Source organism: Poecilia reticulata, linkage group LG3 (genome assembly GCF_000633615.1).
Source record: "Poecilia reticulata strain Guanapo linkage group LG3, Guppy_female_1.0+MT, whole genome shotgun sequence".
In the NCBI taxonomy this organism is placed as follows: domain Eukaryota; kingdom Metazoa; phylum Chordata; class Actinopteri; order Cyprinodontiformes; family Poeciliidae; genus Poecilia; species Poecilia reticulata.
The window spans coordinates 6,159,384-6,179,740 of record NC_024333.1 but is presented as its reverse complement, the minus strand read 5'-3'; the positions used below and the strand labels follow the sequence as shown (position 1 = coordinate 6,179,740).

At 38.4% G+C, this 20,357-nt stretch overlaps 1 protein-coding gene across 3 annotated transcripts in view; it reads right to left on the bottom strand.

The window, feature by feature from the left end:
• trpm7 (transient receptor potential cation channel, subfamily M, member 7) overlaps positions 1–20,357 on the bottom strand; it is a 43,934-nt gene that overhangs the window by 21,510 nt on the left and 2,067 nt on the right. For all 3 annotated transcript variants that reach the window (XM_017304044.1, XM_008404785.2, XM_008404786.2), the window contains exons 2-10: positions 11,934–12,013; positions 9,480–9,518; positions 8,557–8,758; positions 8,088–8,301; positions 6,487–6,611; positions 6,210–6,381; positions 4,903–5,077; positions 2,926–3,049; positions 1,117–1,189 (exon numbers count right to left, since the gene is read on the bottom strand). In XM_017304044.1, coding sequence (XP_017159533.1) covers positions 1,117–1,189; positions 2,926–3,049; positions 4,903–5,077; positions 6,210–6,381; positions 6,487–6,611; positions 8,088–8,301; positions 8,557–8,758; positions 9,480–9,518; positions 11,934–12,013 — 1,204 coding nt within the window. The remainder of the gene's footprint in view (positions 1–1,116; positions 1,190–2,925; positions 3,050–4,902; positions 5,078–6,209; positions 6,382–6,486; positions 6,612–8,087; positions 8,302–8,556; positions 8,759–9,479; positions 9,519–11,933; positions 12,014–20,357) is intronic.

The window sequence follows — 20,357 nt, the reverse complement described above, 5'->3', positions numbered from 1 at the left end:
TTTTAAAAGAATATGGATTATTTTTATTTTCTTATGCATTTCTAATATTGTATAAAATGATCTCAAGTAGTCAAATGAAAAAAAATCTACAGAATGTGCCCTTTTCATTATTTGATTAATCGTCAGAATAACTGATCACTTAAATAATCGTTAGCTACATCTCTTCAGATAAAATCCGTCTATTTCTTATGTTTATTAGGAACATTTGGGCCTAAATAACACCATTTACAGTTACTTTTTTTATTCTTTAAAAGTTTCTCCATTTTGTATCGGCAGGTTTAAAAAAAAAATTTGTGAAAAAAATTTCACAAAAAAATTTTTTTTGTGAAATTTGTTGTAGATCAGACATCTACAACAGCATAGATGTCTGATTTAATCATAAAATAACATGATTAGCAGCTCCAGTAAACATAATTCTCTATCTGGATGCCAAATTACAATTTCAATAGAAATGTAAAATTGTTTGGCAAGCTTTGCATCTTGTATATGTATTGTTGCTTCTCCCTTTTCTAATTTTAAAGAGCAATCTGTTTACCGTAGTGGTAAACAGAAAAGCTTTGTGTTTTCTCTAATGACTTTAAAAGCTTTGAATATTTTGAGGTCTTTTTAAAACAATAGAATTTTATTGAACAAAGGCGACTGCACCTTCGAAAAAGACATTTTGTGCATGACTGGATGTCTTGAATGTCTAAACTGGTTTCCCTGAATTGTTAAGTAGTTAAAGGCAAATATTCCAGTCTTAGCAGGGATGACCTGGAATGAGGGTGAACGAGCCGCAAAAATGCGCTCCAAGGAATTCGCTCCTCCCTCGTTGCAGTAAAGTAGATTCCCTGCATCTCCAACGCAAAAAGTGAAAGACATGAGACTCAGAAACCGTTGGAACGGGGAGTTCATGTGAATGTGAGCAACCTGATCTCATCAAGAGCACAAAGGGAAGGGCACAGAGGGGGAACTGTGTTCTCAAAGCATATCCATATCAGAATGAAAACAGAGAAAAAAGGCAATATTAAACTCAAAATACCAAAAAAAAACGTAGGACTTCATCTAATCTATTCCTCCTCTTTTATTAGACGAGCCGAAGAACATGGTGGTTTAGTAAGCAGCCGTTTCACAAACCTTGGAGCAAGGCCCTCAGAATAGCTACGTCAATGTCTTGGTGTTCCTCAGAGCTGATGTGAAACACGGTGATCTGTTGACCAAGAAACAAGATCGGATCATTACCAGGTTCCCACACGCCGTGCCCAGATGTTTCCACTTATTTCACCCAGGCATCCATTTGTACTGCTAACACCGGGGTCCTCGGCTGCCATCAGCGACGCTGTGAGCGTTACTATACACTGCTGAAACACTAAATTAACCAAGTATTGATCTAGATCAGGGGTCACCAACTCCAGTCCTGCAACTTTTAGATTCACCTCTGCTCCAAAATGTCTGAATTTCCTCACCAGCATTCATTCCTCTCTGCAATAGGCTGGAAATGAGCAGTTTATTTGATCCAGGTGTGTTTGAGCAGAGACACATCTAAAAGTTGCAGGACGGTAGCCCTCGAGGACTGGAGTTGGTGACCCCTGGTCTAGATTCTAGTGCAAACGTCTTAAGAAAAGAAAAAAGAAATAGAAGCTTGTTTTGAGTCAATGACTCCTCAATACTGATGAAAAAGTGCTTGCTATAAGTGAAATAATCTGCCAGTGGGGCCAAACATTTTCCTCATGTTATAAGTTCAAACATCTTGTTCCACTAGCAGATCAATATCACTTTGACATCAATATTAAATAGTTACTGACTGCAATAACAAGCTCCTATATAGAAAACTTGAATTGAGACATTAAGATATTTCCAGCATGTTAAGATTATGGTGGTATAAAAAAATATGTGCCTTTGCATTCCTTGTTCATGTCTGTAATTTTATATTGCCATCATGTTCGAAATAAAGAAAAATTTGCACTAGAATCTAGACCAATATCTGGTTAGATTTTATATTTTTGCAGTGTGGTGACCTTTTGACTTGGAGGATAAATTAGTTCAGCTCATTCAAAGACTAGGAGGATGGGAGGGATGAACAGCAACCGGCTTTACTTTTCTGTCTCAATCTGAAAAATTTGCTAAAAAAACAAACAAAAAACAGTCTGTATTATTACCACTAAATGGCTGATTTTTATATTTATCATTTTAAAAACATGGAGTAAAAATTACCATCATGAAATTTTATCACCTGCTCGTTTCTGATCAAAAATCTGCAGTTTCATGGTGTAAATTTGCCAAAATGTGCATAAACAGACTAAACAAACACAGGGTCAAAGTTCACAGCAAAAAGACTTGACTCAGTGAAAACATTATTCTCTGTTTTTTTCCTAAAGCCCTCATGGGAAAGGGGAGGGTGGAGGCTGGGGGGTGCAGTCACTCAGTACACGACTGAGATGCCCAACTCCTCTGGCCTGCAGCGTTTACTTTTCATTAGGTCAGTTTATTTAACCATTTTCAGTCTGATGTTATACCTGCCTGAGTGTGCATAATGCATCCAAGTAGATCCTGTGTCATAATAATAATAATAATACTAAGGGTTTCCCCAGTGTATTAAAAGCCTGGTGGACCACCAGGCTAAACATCATTTATTTACTTTAAATGTTTTTTTTTAATACACAAGTTACAGTGATGGCAAAGATGGGTAGAGTTAGGTTTATATATAATAAACCAATCTTTAGCAGACAATTATCTATTTAAAAAGATAATGTCATTTGATTATACATACAGAACCTACCAAAAGACTAGCTTTATTTAGTCCGCTCCTGTATTTTCTCTGTTGTTTACGGTTATTTCCAAAATTTCCTGTCAGCTATTAATATTTTTAAAACACAAAAACAGCTGATTTTCCAGGGGAAACCCAAAATAAAACGTATATAAAAAAGAAAAGATGCAACATTTTACCAGTTCTTTGTTCTTCATGCACTCCATGAGCTTCTGAAAGAGATGGATGGCTTCGTTCTGACTGAAGTTGAAGGTTTTCTTGATGGTTGCAACGATGTCCGTCTCCACCCCGTCAGGAAGGCCGCTGCAGAGCGACGATTAGAGTCACACATGGCGCCATAAAATGTGGTACAAGTTGGACTTGGAGTCCATCAGCAGGTAAAATGAATTCTAGATAACAGCAGGCTTTTATCTGAGGTTCTACTACCGTAATGATTGATTGCATATCTGAAGTGTTTTTCGAGCTGCACTAAACTGATCAAACAGTCAAAGAATTTGACTCAGTTTTGTCCATTGCGAGTCCCTTATTAACATCCATATTGATTCGATTTCAAGTCAAAACATTTGCGATGAAGCAGGTGTGTTGTTGGCTCCTGCAGAATACATCAAACACCAACCTGTTGCCACAAGACTGAGGAATGTGGAGCCCAAAAGATATTTTGTCAAGTTTATTTCCAAGAACTACAACTTTCATTTCGAAGAAATTAAGACAGGCTGCAGCAAGAGAAGTGAGATAACCCACATACCAATCAAATGTTTGTAAAGTCTCTATGAGCCATGGTTAACTAAATTATATCCCTGTTGGATGTTTGGGGAACAAGACTTTGCAATTGTAATTCTTACTCTAATTCTAAAAAGAGTAAGAATTAAGTCATGATTTGATAGAAATAAACAAAAAAAAACCTCCTCAGTTCAGTTTCAAGTCAATTAGGGATAACTAGAGATGCATATCTGTTGTTGACCAGAATCAGCAAGGTTTTTGTTTTGAAAACTCACACTTACTAGTGATCCGTCAGTCAAACCCAAAAATGCCACCCTATTTAGATCAGTGAACGCACCAGGTCACAGTGACATTTTCTTTTATGCAAGTGTGAAAGGTTGCCTAAATCCACCATTTAAAAATCATTTGCAAAAACATTCTGTGGTAAACAATAAACTATTTACTTATTCAAGTAGGCGGCAACAATTCACCCGACTCTTTTATGCAACTTAAAAGAAAAAAATAAAACTAACCTTCATATTTGGCATCGATATTTTTGGCTGACCTAACAGAGTGACACATTGGAGTAGAGTAGTAACCTCCTTTCAATTTGATGCCTGTCAATGAGCAGCAACAGGTGGAGGAGGGGCAGCCCTGCTTTGCTGCTCTAGGGCCAGCCAAATAAAACTTGCTTAGACTAGTGGCAAAGATCACAAGGCTTTTTGGAAAGAGACATCTTATATTTGTAGATAAATATTTACTCTCAGAAATATGTTATTTTAAAGAACCATTTAATTTCTATTTTTTGCTATTTAAAATAAACACAACAAAGAGCAAAACAGGATAGATTTTTTCTCTATGTGGTGGAAAAAAAGGACAGATTCCACATAACTTCCAACAAACGGATGTAAAAACATTAAAGGTTCTTTTAGTGTCATTCAAGTACTGAAAGAATCTCACTCCTCTCAGGCTGGCTCGTTGTTATGGGCCCCGCAAATCTTTTTTTTACACAAACATGCTAATCTTGTGTCCTAAATTCTGACTTCTGTGAGTCAGACTGCGACTTGGAAGAAAAATAAAATCGAACAAACATCACTGGAAGATTAGTGTGGTTTGAGCTCAAGCAGCAGCTACAGATTTGATAACAAAAAATTCAGAATGTGAATTGGTAAAACTCTCAACAGGCTAACAATTTCGCTCTTAAAGAAAAACAAAATATACTATTTAATATATAAAACACAATGGCATGCTTTTAACTAAACAGTTGCTGATCTTTTTTAAAATATCTAAAGATCTTGCCATGCAAACTGGTCATCATTGTTCCTTCTTTATTCTGATTTTGCCTTTTTCTCTACTATTTATTTCATTCAGGTTTTTACCGGGTAAGCTGACACCAAAACAGTCATTTGAGCAGTCTACTTTTTATTTTTCATTTGTCCTCTGTGTGTTTAACCTACCCCCCCTCCTCTGTCTGCTTGTGGACGTAGGCCAATATGTCAGCAGCACGGCCCGTCCCCTCACACACCACCACAGGGACAGGAGGGCTCTCCTGGAGGTACTCCAGCACGGTCAGGATCACGTTTGGACCGCCCTCAAAAATCAGCGCCACGACAGGAACACACTGACCGATTCCTGAAAAACACAAAAACAAACAAAAGAAGGGCAAAAGAGTGAATTTACACTTCACGTTTTTGTGGCACGCTTTTTACTAAAACCCACATTTGCAAACACAGAGGCTACATAAGTGCTGTAGAAAAACTCTTAGCAACTCTTTTTTTTTTTAAAAAGTAGCTGTGCTCTGCAGACACTATGCGAGAGGTTGCGGTGATGATACCAATCTCGCTGCCATCACACAGTTTACACCAGGCAGACGCAAACCGCTATTGAAGCGAGTAGTAATTAAAAGTCCTTGTGGGAAATGTAACCCTCTCTGGTGCAGGTCTATGTTTGACACCTCAAAGAATTAAAGTCAGTGTTTTCACACCTGATAGTCTGGTAGACTCAGTTCGATTTGGGACTAAAATTGAAACATTTGTTACATTTTCAGCTGCTGCGGTTCGCTTTCACACTGAACTGTGTCAAACGATCCAAGATATCCGATTCCCCTCCTTGCCTGTGGTGGCGCTGTATCAAGAACCACTGAAGGAGACGACAAAAACCTCCAAAGAATACATGAGCACAACTTCCTGCTTCACAAAATTTAAACAAAATGGAGGAGTGTCAGATTTTAGCAGTTGTAGGATCAGTACTGTAAGACTAGTGCTAGACTCACACATTTGGTTTGGTTGTATTTACCCAGAATTCCCTGCACTATAGTCCACTTCCTGCTTGTGGAGGAATCTCCAGTCCGCTTGCAGTCACATATGCATTCAAACTGCATCAAGTTCATTCAACCGAACTGAGAGAGGTTTTTAGACGGACCAGCGTTAGCTTTTAAATCCGGTTGAACTTAAATGAATGCCACTTTTTCAAATTTTTGTTTGTACAAAATTCTGAAAATTGGGCATTATTCTCCTTCCATTACATATTTATGTACAACCTTGTTCTACTCTATTCTATCAAAGAAAATCCCAAAAAGTCTGTGGTTGTGGTTTGACAAAATGGCAACAAATTAACAAGCTTATGAACACTTTTCAAGACATTGTTTTAACTTGAAATAAACAAAACAAATCTCTTTCCTTAAAGTTATTTTTTTTTATTTAAAAACCTAAAGCTTTTCCTCACGTTTTGTTGTTTCATTAAATAAAAGAAAACCTTTCCTTACTTGCGTGTATTCTTTGCAGGTTAACGTGTTTCTCCAGGTCCCGCCTGAGTTTGACCTCAGCCCCGTATCGACCCACCGTCCCGTCGTCCACCAGGAGGAAATGGGAATGCAGATTGTTGAGAACGTTTAGCTTGCTGAGAGGATTCAACAGTGTCTGATAAGGGACAATAATCTGCATTTGGGGAGAAAAAAGAAGAAATAAGCAGAGATGCAAGCAGAGTTCTTGAAATGACCTGAGATCAAGACGGATCACTTTGAATTAAGAGGCGCGTCTTACATCTCTGCCGATGAGATCGCTCCTGTTTTCAATGACTCCCCATGGTGCAACTCCAATTGTGTAAATTTTCTTTGATGACCTTGAGCAGTGTTCTTTAAGCGCGTCCCCCACATGCTTTGCAACACCTTTGGAAATATAAGAAACGCCTTCAGTTAACAATATCAAAGAAAAAGTCAAATTAAAAATTAATAAAAGTCCACCAAGCAGTGCAGACTCCAACAAAAGCCACATCAGAGAACTCCATGGCCAGAATTACCTCCACATGACGAGAGTGGCGGACTTCCTGATGAACCACAGGGCTCTGCTATCGGACCTCTTTGATTCAGCAATAATTTGCAAAGTAGACAACCATCCCAGGTGGCCTGGGTGCCACCGAGGCATTAAAAGTAATCACTGGTGTGGATAATTGACCTCATGAGTAATGACTTAAACACTATGATCAGACCACAGCATCTTAGCATCTTGCTGCGGCTGCAGACAGACCTTAGCCGCGATACACAGCCTAATAACATGCTCTGAGGCCGCTATTAAAGCTTCTGCTGCATCAGCGCATCGTCTTCACGGCGGCGAAACGTAGATGTTTACAATGTACATCTACTGTCGCTTTTAGTAGAGTCGACCAACACAGCTCTCGCACAAACTGATTTAAGTGCAAGAACCTGATCTTGTATTTTCTCATCTGGCTTCGTTCAGCTACATACAGGCAAAAAGTTTGCTTTGGTTCCAAGTGAAGCACAGCAGCCTTTGTGCAACCGCCGCCACCGCAGCAGCAGCAGCGGCCACGTTGGAATCAAGGATGTAGCAATTAATTGAATTAATAGTGATTAATCGATTACTGAAATAATTGGCAACTCCTTCAGTAACTGATTAATCGTCAGTCTCAAAAAAAAAAAAAGGCCAATTGCTGAAAGAACATGTTCAGAGCAGTAATTAAGCCTACACTGTATAAAAATATATATATTTGCATTTAAGCTATATATATATATATATATATATGTATATATATATATATATATATATACACATACACATATATACTTAGTGAATCTGTTCTGTCAAAAACTCATAATTTTGCAGTCTTAGCAATACTTAAAACTGCAATGTTTTAGAGATTTTTTGTGTAAAAAAAAAAATCTCTAAACACCTTTTGTTATCCAATTATTAAATTGGTTAATGCCAAAATTACTCAATCTACAAATGATCAAACTACGTTGTTGCATTTCAGGCGATAAAATGTTGATTTTCTTTACAAAAGGATAATTTTTTATTTGCATCTTTCTAATATTACATAAAGGTTTTTAAGTGGTTAAATGAAAAATCTGCAGACTGTGTCCAGTTTTGTATCTGATTTATCAATTAATTGTTGGAATAATTGTTTACTAAAACAATCGTAAGTTGAAATCAACCAACGAGTCGATATTTTGTGGAAATCGTCTTGAAAGATCGACAGTGCGATTTGCATTGCAAAAAAGAAAGAAAAAAAAACCACCAATGGACTGATGAAATTATGCAGATTTAAAAATGCCTGAATACTCTGTGGTCAGAGTTTTCAGCAGCTTTGCAGAAGATAATAACCCTGCGCTCCATTTCACACTACATGCCTGTGTTGACGCCTCCGGTGAGGATCCAGGCGCCGGTGGTGACTGCAGCTTTGATGAGGCCCTTGCCCACCACCTGCTTGATGCGAGGGTGCAGCTCAAAGTTTTGAACTCCTCCGTGGACAGAGATGAGGATCTTGGGAAGCTCCATGTGCCACTCCTTCAGCATTAGCCGAAGGATGCTCTCCGGTCGAGTGTCGTGGGACAAACGCACATACTGTCCAAGTTTGTGGAGACAAAAGAAAGAGGAACGCGACAACACGATGAGACCTGCGCTGTTTTGTGTGCATCTTTTCATTCATTTTAAAACTGATTATGCAAGAAAACATTTTAATTAAGAGCTTAAATCAATCAGAAATAAAAAATAAAAAAATCCACATAGAAGCAAACAAAAAGCCCAGCTTGCAACATAACATTAACCTCCTGGAAAAGGAAGCGACATGTTCCAGCAGAGGAAGCCGGGCCCACCTACCTTGGCTCTGTATGAGTGAGACCCTCCCTGGAAGTTGATGACACCATAGGCATCAGTTGGACTCGCTTCTGTGTGTTTTTCCACAGACCACTCCTCTGGATCAGGCAGGCTGGAATTTTCACCCAACTTCACATCCGAGTACTTTGTGGCCAAGCTGGCTGTGAAGCCGGCATGCTGCCGAACCAGCCGCCCACAGCAGCACCTGGGGGGCAAACGGAGGGAGGGGGTTCACAACACAAGCATGTTCAAATGGAAAAATGGCAACACAAAGAAAAAAAATATATTTAGAAATAAAAGCAGAAAAACAAACAATTTATGCTTCTTTAATTAAATAAACCCATCTGCTCTAAAACTACAAAGGCATTATAATAGACTATCTGAAGTCTTTTCAGCAGCCTGAAAAGACTTCAGTTTCTTTTAAGATTTTATAGTAAAAATGAGGGGAAGAGGAAAAAGTGCCACTTCATGGCAGGCAACATTAGCACCATGTTCCAGACAGACATGTGCACCTAGTACCCTGGAGCTCATGCAAACTTGTTCTACTTCCTGGAATTTCACTTTTTATGAGCTCACCACGCTGAAGTGGAACAAGTGACAATATGGAGGCAATACAAAAAAAACTTGAATCTGCTTCGGGTTCAATGAAGATTTTGAAATGTGTCACAACCTGAATGATTGTAAAATGCAACAAGAGGGGACAAAACTTCAGACTGGACTATTTCTTATCTCCCTGTCAGAGCAAAAACTGCAAATGAACAGTTTCCTAAAGGAGGTTTTGTTGCTTTATGGGATTAACAGTTCAAGGATTTGTTTTTTTATGGTGTAAGCAAAAGGTTGGCAGAAAAGGAATCTCCCAGACAGGTTTATCATCCTGTTGAGTAAAAGGATTATGTTACATCATGTTCAAAAGATAAAACACTTACCGGACCAACTGCTGGCAAATCTGGCATCCTGGCAGGCATCTAGGAAGCAAAATTACACAAACATGATAATCATACATTTTAATGGAAAGTTTACTGGGTAGCAACAGACTTAAACGTTTGGAGTTGCTTATGGGGGAAAAAATAGTGAGGTAGGCAATCTGTTAGATTGGCACAGAGCCCAGATTTACTGGGTTTTGATTTGAGATGGAAAGCCACCAGTTTTGCACATGATCTGGCACGCTCTTCAGAGTGGAAGTTCATTCTGAATGAACAGGAGCTGGTGAGCCATTTCACTAATGTTATACTCCTAACTGAACTGACTGGACAAACTAAAGTTGTGTTGTTTTTACACGTTTGACCAAGCATGTAAAGCCGTTGGTATGTCCAAGTGTGCTGCACTGGTGCAGAGTTATCAACTGAATTAGTATTTCAGTACAAATGCACAGTCCGTATTTAATAAAAAATAAAGGTTTTAAGTCCAGTCGAGACCGTTTTTCTGTATCGTACTAAACCTCAGATATCTGCATCGGAAGTAGTTGGGTTGGCGCATCACGACACAAAAGATGTTCAGACAAACAAGAAAGGAGACGTCTTCAAATAGACACGTGGTTATCTGGTTTGTCTTTCTGAAAAGTCAAACTTTTCTGGAATGACTAGGAAATGTTGGCCGTCTTTAAATCTCAGAGCATGGGGAAGGGTCAACCAACACTACAGGAGATTATCGCCAATCCAAGAGGCTCAACTATTATTTTCAGAAATACAAGTAAAATGTTTTAACTGCAGAGCTGTGTAACACGGGCTGCTCTCTGCTACCTCTAGATTAACAAACAATGATTGAACAGCTATTTTAGGCTCCTGTATAGTTACTATAAATTAATGATTTAACAACCCGGTACAACAGCAAATCAGAGCTTTTTATTTTTAAACAAGTTAGACACAGCTAAGGTTGCAAATTTATTGTATTGTTATTGCGAAATTGTTTTCTTTTAACGTACTATATTGTCAGGATTTTAACTTTTTTTCCCTCAACTCTTGGTTCTTCAATACATTTGAAATGACGATTAAATGCAGTTACTGTGTGCAGTTTAGTAATTAAAAAAGCAACCTTTGTGTGATTGGTATTCTGATGGAGTTTAATTTGAATAAATGTAATTGAGTTTTTGATTGTTGTGATTTGCGGTCACAGCAATTACCTAAAAAACAAAAAAATAAAGACTGTAAAGAATTTGTAGATAGTCTTATTAAAATACTGCCACAAAATGTGCAAAAATATTTAAGTTGGTATTCTCCACCCCTACACAAATTTCTATTATGAAAAAAAATTTACATCTTGTGATAAGGTGCATTTGCTGGTGTGAAACAAAGGAGAAGGAGAGATAACCTGTCTTAGAATAAAGATGATCAGCTGCCAGTTGTTTTAGTTTTATTTCCAGATACCTTTTGAATCATAAGTTGGAAGATTTTACTAAGTTTCCAGATTTCTGAATAAGCAGAGACCACTCTGCTTATTTGCACCCTTTTGTTTCGTGTTGCTTGTTTTATTTTGATGAAAACTTTTATTGAATTTATTTTAAACTAACCCAGAAAATGGTTAGAAATTGAAAAAACTAAGTAAATTTAAAAAATCTAAATTTCCCAGTCAAAGCTTTACAAAAATTAGAGTTTGAAAATTGACCACAAAATCTTAGATTGGTGCATTTTTTTTTTAAATTAAGAGTTATAAAACCTCACAAAGAAACTTCCTCTCACAAGGGTTCTGGTCATGTGAACGGATTGGGCTTAATGTCAAGCAAGGTTATGTTCCCAAACATGTCAAATTTTATCTAAGAGTAGCAGCACGTACTGTGGTTTGTGTACAAAAGTCAGTGGAAAATAATTAATATGAAAGAAAACAAAGAAAAGAGTGATCCACTGCAAGCATGTGTTAAGAAGGGGAAAAAGAGGCTTCAAGCTTCTTGGAAAGGTAACAGAAATGGCTTTCAGTCAAAGGAAGCTGTTAAACAGTAAATCTGTGGAGCCGTGGGAATCTTCTACTCATTAAGTGAGTCACGTGTTGACAGAAATTTTTGTTTTGTGAATTTTTACAGCTGTTCCAGTTTATTTGTTAGCATTATTATGTAGGAGCTTCTAAAGCAGCGCATGAACGTCATCTATAGCATGTCAACAGAAGAAGTCATGAAAAGGCCAGTGTACAAAGAGAAATGTCACAAAGCACAAATTACACAAAATACCTTGCTAAAAACAAAGAAGAAAAAGAAACCGGTTTAGTGACCACTGCTACATTTCAAACATATAATTACCGACACTGACAGACATAAACATTAAAACAGACTCATTTACCCTTTGGAGAGCAGTGGTTAGCGTTCGGGCATACTTTTGACTCGCACCTTGCAATTACACAGTTTCCATGGAGACCAAACAAAAGACACAGCAGACTGTGGTAGGCCCATTTACCTGTGGGGGTCCTTTGACACTGGAAGTATGTACACACATTCCCTCTTGGTGAAAGTGCTTTCTATCCAGGGTTTCTGGGACTGTGGGAAGCAAAAAGAGAAATTGTTGGTGAGAAACGGCAGTAAAATGGGCCACATTTTAATTAGGCCCGAGCAGCTAAGCGCTGCGAAGGCCTATTGTAATCGCAGGATTTCTTATTCTTGTTGTTTTTATTATTTTTCTGTCATTTCGCGGGGCTGTTTGGGGCCTTTAACATATTCAAAAACTCACCAAACTTCACCCAAAATTGTCCGACGAAAATTTTCGGATTCTGGTGGAATTTTAAGTGGGCGTGGCCAAACAGCTCTACAGCGTCCCCTAAAGTGAGTTGGGGGAAACCGTAGGTCGTAGAGATCTGAAATTTGGTATGTAGGTAGATCTTCCCAAATCAAGAAAAAAAGTCTCTTGGAGGTACCTCCTAAAATGCTCAGGGAGGCGGCCATTTGGGGTCAAAGGTCAAATTTTGGCCATTTTACTCACGTCGAACTTTAACAAACTCCTCCTAGGGATTTTGACCAATCAGCTTCATTTTTGGTCAGGATGCAGTTAAGGGGTGTGACATTAAAAGTTATCAACATGGTGAGTTTTCGTACATGTTGAGGGGGCGTTCCGGGGCGTGAAAGAAAACCAATAGCTACAACTTTCACAAGGGTCAATTGGCACCAAACTTGGTATGAGGGATCCTGGTTGGATGCCTATGTTGTCATAGTCTCGCCTCACCTAAGCCCCACCCTCTCAGTACAAAAAGTGACCTTTTTTACTGGGAAAGATCCAATTCTGGCTCTCTTGACCTAATCAACATGATCTTGTGTCCAATGACTGATAACAAATTGCCCTCACTTGCTTTAAAGCACCAAGAGGGCATGTGGAGGGCGTGGCCAAGCCTCAAATCTGGCCATTCGCCATAAAACATCAAGGCTGGGGGAACTGCGCCAGAGCGTCAGCGAGAGAGTGGTGGTGCAGGAACCCCCGCGGTGGCAAATAGGCTGGCGCGGCGCTTGGCTGAGAGGGCCTCCAACGCCGGTTGCGGCTTTAATTATGTTTGTATTTAATCCATTCTAGACAAAGTTCAGTTTAAGAACCCTGAAGATTTGCAACCAACAAGATGTTTAGAGCAGCTCTGCTTTGAATATCTTCATGTTTCACTCAAATTTGAGCTTAAGACTCTTTGAGTCTTAAGCAAAAATTGAAAACTTTTAAGACCTTTTAAAGACCATCATTAATGGTATTTAAGGCCTGCATCATCATTAATGGTATTTAAGACCTGCATCAAGACATAAAAGTTCAAACTACATCCAGCCAACTGGTGATGAATTTGCTCTTATTTATTAAGTTAGTTAGCTAAGGTATGTTAGCAGCAAGTTAGTGGTAGCCTCAAAAGTCAGAATGCAGTGAAGGTGTTTGTGTGTGACTCAAACATTTCCCTGACAGAAAATTCCCACGAAGTAAAAAAAAAAAACTTGGAATACAAGTGATTAAGTAGTGCTGCCAAGACTAAATTTAAGACCTGTAATTAACTTATTTAAGGCCAAAATAATTTTTTTTTACAATTTTGGACATTTTAAGGATGTGTGGACACCCTGTAAAGGTTTGAAGTACAAAAGGGACTGGAGAGTTTCAACAGTGTTCTCTGAATGTAATAAACCACAAATGAAATAAAAGGCCAGGGGGTAATTGTGTGCCTCTAATCCAGGATTTAGACCAGAGTTTGAGGTTGTTAAAGGAATGATTGATTCTTCAAAACCCAACATACCACAAAATCCAAGACTTGAATTCAGAACGCAAGATATTTTATGGCAATAAACCAAAGCACAACATTCTCTACTACAAGTTTTCATATGGCTTGAAGCTAAAAGACTTTTTGATTGATTGCCCTCATGCTTTCTTGTTCCATTCAGCTCAGAGAAACCCAGCAGCGATTAGCCCCATTAATCCCTCCCAGCACAAAGAGGGAAAGTCCCCAAACGCTGTCACCTGCTTTACAACGAAGCACTTTAACAATACCTAAAACCTATAAAAAAAATTATATTAGTTTGAACATTAAGTTACGACTGTCGGTGTCAGCATGCTGTGTAATAAAAAAAGGAGACAAAGACATGTGCCTAGAACATGACTTGCTAAGTTAAAGCCACTATTGCAAGAATCTGGCAGAAACGTCAGATAAACAGGCGATTTCACAGGTTGACCGATGGACGACAGAGTGTGTACCTGAATGTCCTCCTCTTCATCTCTGTGTTTAAGAGCTTTGTACAGGAACATACCAGGGCTCCTTCAGGCATCTCCTGGACAAACCGCTGTCACCGCAACCTCCCCCCGATTGCTCGATCATCAGCAACACCTCAAACTCTTCCTCTCAGAACACTGAGCGCATTTTTCCATTCGGTTCTCAAAGTCTACAGGGCCACGGTTAGCGTACAGATCCGGCCTTGGTTAAAAGTTGAGTGATCAGCATGAGGCTGCTGCCTCCAAACTCCATCCAATGTTAATCTGTAAGACGCCACTCGGGGGGCAAATGAATGTGTCTGAGACAAACTAGACATTATGCTAAAGCTGGGGAGAAAGAAGTGAGAGAGGAGGGGTCGGGGTGTGGGAGAGGATTAGTGGATGGGCAGAGGCCTCAGTGATATATACCTTGTTGTCTACTGATGACACACCGCCTACGGGTGATTCATTCAGCAGACACTAAATCTCTCCCAATAAACCAGGGATGCCTTAAGAGTCCTTGTGTTCCAATTACCCAGAGAATGCCTGTATTGCTTTTAATTAAGACACAATGAAGACACTGAATTAAAGATCTGGGAGTGTTTTCTTGAAGACTGTCGTATTAGACAAGAAATGGACAAAGAGGGGAATTGTCAGCTTGCTGAGCCCTGACCAGTCACTGGATGATCGAAAACTCAAAAACAAGGGGTGGATCAATAAATCAGCTTCAATTTCCTTACGTTTAGGAGGTCTGTGATTAGTTGATACTTGATTGAGAAACCAACCTCATCTACCTCCGCAAGTGTCTGAAAAATCAACCATCATCTTCTTTTGTTCTGCTTTGAGAAAAACCGGCAGGTCACATCTGCATGTGGACCTGTCACAATAAATTTTGTGGGTGATAAATTGTCATAGTCTCAGACAAACTAGTTAGTTTGTCTCAGAATGTGTCTGAGACAAACTAGTTGTCTCAGACACATTCATTTGCAATAAGCAACTTATTATTGTTTTGAGACCATTTTCAAGTACTGATAATGTCAAAACAATGCAAGTCCACCATCTCAAAGACCAATAAACTTAAATTGTATAAAAACACTTAACATTGGAACTGGTTGATACTTTAAATATCCAAAATAAAAAAAATACAAAAAAAGAAAAACCCAAAACAAAACACGAGGAATAAAAATTAAAAAAAACACAACCAAAATCCTAAATAAACTTGCTCTTCAAGAAAATAATCAAGTTCATTTTAATTCATCATGTCATTAATTGCTTATTGCAACAAGCTTATCTGCATGTACACAGTTAACAGTAGTCACCCCACCGTTGCTAGCTTCCCGACTTTGTCGCTGTATTTAGTGACTTTGACAAAAAAAACCCAAAAGAATAAGAAATTGGTATTGGCCAAAATTGAATTTGGCAAATCAGGTTTTTTAAAAGATCGGTGTTCGGACAAAAAACTACAAATCGCAGCACTTCTATCAAAAGGCGACATATTTCCACTTGGTGAGCACACCAAGTGCAGCCGGTTTATACAAACTCTCTTTGGTGTAGAAGTTGTTTCTGAATGAAGAGTTCAAATTAGTTAATTTCAGTATCACAAAAACATAAAAGGAATCCAGTTTTCATCTGTGGTTCATTCAGGTTGCAAATTTTCCTTTTACATCCTATTAAGGACAGAACATTTTATATCAAATACATAAACTAAAGATAATCGTGCTAATCACTAATATAGTATAAGGCTCTAATCATTTAGTTGATTTAACACATCAGGCTATCTAGCACAGACTACAAAATAACTACAACTACTATGAAGATATATACCTAATATTCTGAATGTTGATTAGGCAGATCAATAAGTAGTGATGAAAACTTTAAAACTGAACAACCAATGCCTCCAAAAGGGCTTTAAACCTAGATATAAACTTTATTTGGTCCTCGGTAAAACACCTGGAGGTCATGAACAAGTTAACGTGGAAACTAATTCACTGTGACGAATGCAACATCCTGCTCAACTGGAAGCAAATATAAAACACATTCAATGATGTGAGAAACGTTTTCAGTAAAACAATCCTGATTTGCCCCCCCTCCACTTCTCAACAGACTAGCAAAGAGTTAAAAGGAGGAATAAAGCAGAACTGTGTGCTACTAACCTGTAACTATGGCACCTGAGAATGTCGGGCAACAAAAGAATTTAGCTTTAGAGGCCGTGCCAAAAACACACAACACTGACAGTCTCCTACTTCCTCACTCCCTCCCTCTTCCTCTCTGCAACATACAACCCAGTGCATTTCTTCCCGTCAGACACTGAACACACATTTTAGTGGTCACATCTATATAATAGGAGCAGAATATTGAATATGTATTTCTTTTCCCCTCTTCTTCTTTATCTCCAGACTGTCATCACCAATTCATCTCAAAACAACAAGCTAAAACAGTCAGAGCTGAGCTCCTCTTTCTACCTCCTCCTCATTTTTACCCATAAAAAGTATACCATCAAGACTGAGGTAGCCATTATGCCATGAGCTGGCTGCCAAAATACACAAGACAACATCTGGCCTGCCAATTATAGTAAGTATAAGAACAAGGGGAAGTGTTGGGGTCAGTGTTTTCATGCGGGTAGAAGTAGAGTTTTCAGAGCGAACGCCGAGATAAAACCTAAGTGAAGTGATTTTTGTAGATCTTCCAGCTTTTAGATATTTTACAGAGAGATGTATGAGCGCGCTGCTTATGCAAGGCTGGAAGCATTGACTCAGAACTGGGGCATCGTCCACGGTACACTGAGCCAAGGCTCCTGTTATGACTCCTTTACAATGTATAGCACTTGACTTCTTTTACAATAGTTCTTTTTAAATTTAAAAAAATGCAGTTCAAGTTATCTTTTGAATAATATTTTTTAAATAATTTTTTTTTAAAGATTTCAGTCTATAAAGCCGGGTCTCCCACAGTGTATTATAAGCCTGGTGGGCCACCAGGTATAATTTACTTGTGCCCCAACATTACTTATTTGTCTTTTTAAAATGTTTGCACTTTATAGCTTGTGTTCAGGCATTAATCTTCCAATCATTTGATAACACATGATGATCACGTGATATTTTCAAATTTCCTGTCAACTTGAAACATTTAACTCAAAACACGACGAGCCGCTGGATGAATGACTGCCCTAGAACCAACCACCGGGCTTAGCAAGTGTTCTGGGGGGAAAACTTGATAAAGTATGAAAAAAATAAAGAGATCTAATGCCATATATCAAAAACTGGGATATGCATTGATAAAGGCTGGTGATACACCTCCACAATCTACTGACAGATATTGAACAATTAAGTGTCTTTTTTCCCCAAATTAATTTGGAAGGAGGAATAATTATTGTGTGCTGTGCAGCTTCTATAAACACTGCAGCACGAGATAATTGGCCGATTTTAAGTGCATAAAATGAAAAGCTGTAACCTGGTATGAAACATTAGGACCAGGGAAGCGTTTCTACAAAGAATAACATTGTAGATGTATGAGTAATGGTAATTATGATCAAATTACTGAATGTCTGAAGATTGCAAGCAAAAGATCAATTATTCATGCAGTGATCTTTTCTAAACGGCCTCCTCTCTTTCAACAAGCCATCCGAGGCCTCTACTGTAAAGCAGGATTAATTGCCGGTTGAGCCGGGTTCAGTTCGGATTGTCAGCATCACTAATTCAATTCACTTCGTCTCTTGGTTGATAGGAACGATATGGTGGAGGAACTGCACATTAACCAATGGGATCTGATAATCACCTTGGTGACGCTTTGAAAAGTGTGAACTTCAGTGCTAGAGCTCGTTAAGCCAAAAAATAATGTGTGTTGAAACTAATTCAAACTAACGATTATTTTAGTAATTGACTAATCAGATGAAAACATTCTGCAGATTTTCCATTTAACCATTTGTGCCTTTCTAATGCAATACTAAAAATATATTTAAAAAAGTGCAAGTAAAATAAATCAATTCCTTTTTTAAACAAGAAAATATACATTTTATTGCCTCAAATGTAATAAGATGGCATTCCTTTAGTAAATCTGAACCAGGTGAAGCTAAAACAAAGCCACTTGCGGAGTTTTGGCTAAAACATATTTACAGACAAAATTGTTTTCATCTTAAATGCAAAATTTTTCATATTTTTTGGTCAGTTTTGGCTTAATTGCTGCTCCATGTTGTTTTTTCCAGAAAATAGTCTTTGTGTCTTAATACTGCAGTAAATGATTAATTAGCTGACAATTATTTCAATAATTGATTAATCATGATTAATTACAATTAATCAAATTAAACTTGATTAATTGGATCGATCAAGATGTTTTAGGCCCAATTCACTTTTCTGGCCTCTGGTGTTTCTGGTTAGCATTTAGCTGCAATAGTATCAAATCTATAGTCACAATAAATTTTGATAGTGCCGGGTATAAACGACATCTCTGCTGATATGCAAATGTTTGAATGTGACTTGTATCAAAGTCTGGAATATGCAGTGCATTCACCTCAAGACCAGAAAAAAACAAACACTTTAAAGCTTTCTGATTTTGCCTAAATGGGACACATAAATATGTGTATATACACACACACACACACACACACATATATATATGTGTATAGGTGAATGCACTGCAAATAACTAAGAGGTGAATGCAATGCATATAACTAAGAGGTGAATGCACTGCATATAACTAAGACAGGCCTTATCAGCTTCCAATCCTTGGCACCTCTTGGTTGTTCCAAGATCTAGTGATATAAAGGAATGTTAAATGGGGAGGAACGAGTTCATTATAGCCTTCAGATAAGATTCCAGGAAGGCCAGGCACACAACACTGAGCAGTCATGAGACCAAAGTGTGACAGCCCTCTAGCTTTCACACTTGTGCCCTCTGGGCAAAGCTCTGCAGAGCTGCATCCATATTTCTCTGTCAAACCACCAGCATATGTTAATAAGGCTGACCTCATGGTGACCTTTACACATCACTTCTTGAAATCAAACAAATACCTCAAAGAATTGGTCAAAAGGATAAAAAGATTCAAAATAGAGCCTGCAGTAGACATAACAGGGTCAGGGTATAACAACCTTGAGTGAAAACACGACAAAATCATAGTAAAAAACAACAATATACAAATAATATAAAGTGATGACAAATTTGATTCAACTGGAAGTAGCTTTAACAACTTATTGCAATAAATACATTTTATTTTTGCTGTTTTGCCATTTCTAGAGAAATAAATGCATCTAGCTGATATTAGCTGGATAATTGGCTGCGTTCATAGAGCAGGTCTTGATGCTCAATGGCGATTCTTTTGCTGAAATCTGATTTTGTTTTGTCCTCAAAGCAACCCGCATGCGCAGAAGACGTCACATAGCAACGCGTTGTTTACAGAAGTAACGATGGATGCCACCGTCTATGAACCAGATTTGAAGTTTATTCAGCAATGGGAGTCAACAGAATTATCAAAAAATCCTAACAAGATGAAGAAGCTGATAAAAAAAAAAGCAAAACTAATATTAAAGACATTTTGTGGAGCATTAACTGGAACTTCTGTAGAGATGTCTGCTTGGGTGCGTAGCCGGAGATAAGAGTGGTGGTGGGACTGTGATGTGCTTCAGTGGAACACACCTCCGTCTGCTATTGTTTACGTCCAGTCTTGCTTTTCCTGGTGCAGAATTATAATGCATGTCTCTCGTCAATGACGTAAAAGTCCAATTAATTGCAATGTGATCGTTGAGAATGCAGACGCTTTGTAAACAATCGGATGCATATCCGATTTAGTACCACATACGAATCAAGTCGGATCTTTTTTGATGGGTTAGATCGGAACTGGGCCATTCAGACAGCAGTGAAGAAGCACATGGGTAAAAATATCCATTTTGGGTCGCATTCGCCTGTTGCGTGAACGTAGCCTTAGTTGTTATGTTTGGTCCAAATCCGTCCTAGAGGACGGTGTCTTTTAGTTTTCATACCTCAACTGCCATGCACAACTGGGAATTATCTTCCAACAGCTGAATTTTTCCTTTCTTGTAAACAACTTAAAAACGTAGCAGCTTTATTTCAGCCAGTCGACTGGCAGTGCACAGCACGACACTACTTTACACCAGTGATTTCAGCACTTTCTCTAGCATTGGTTAGCGACTTTAACACATTGAAAAATTATTCTGGATTTTTGCTAACACACATT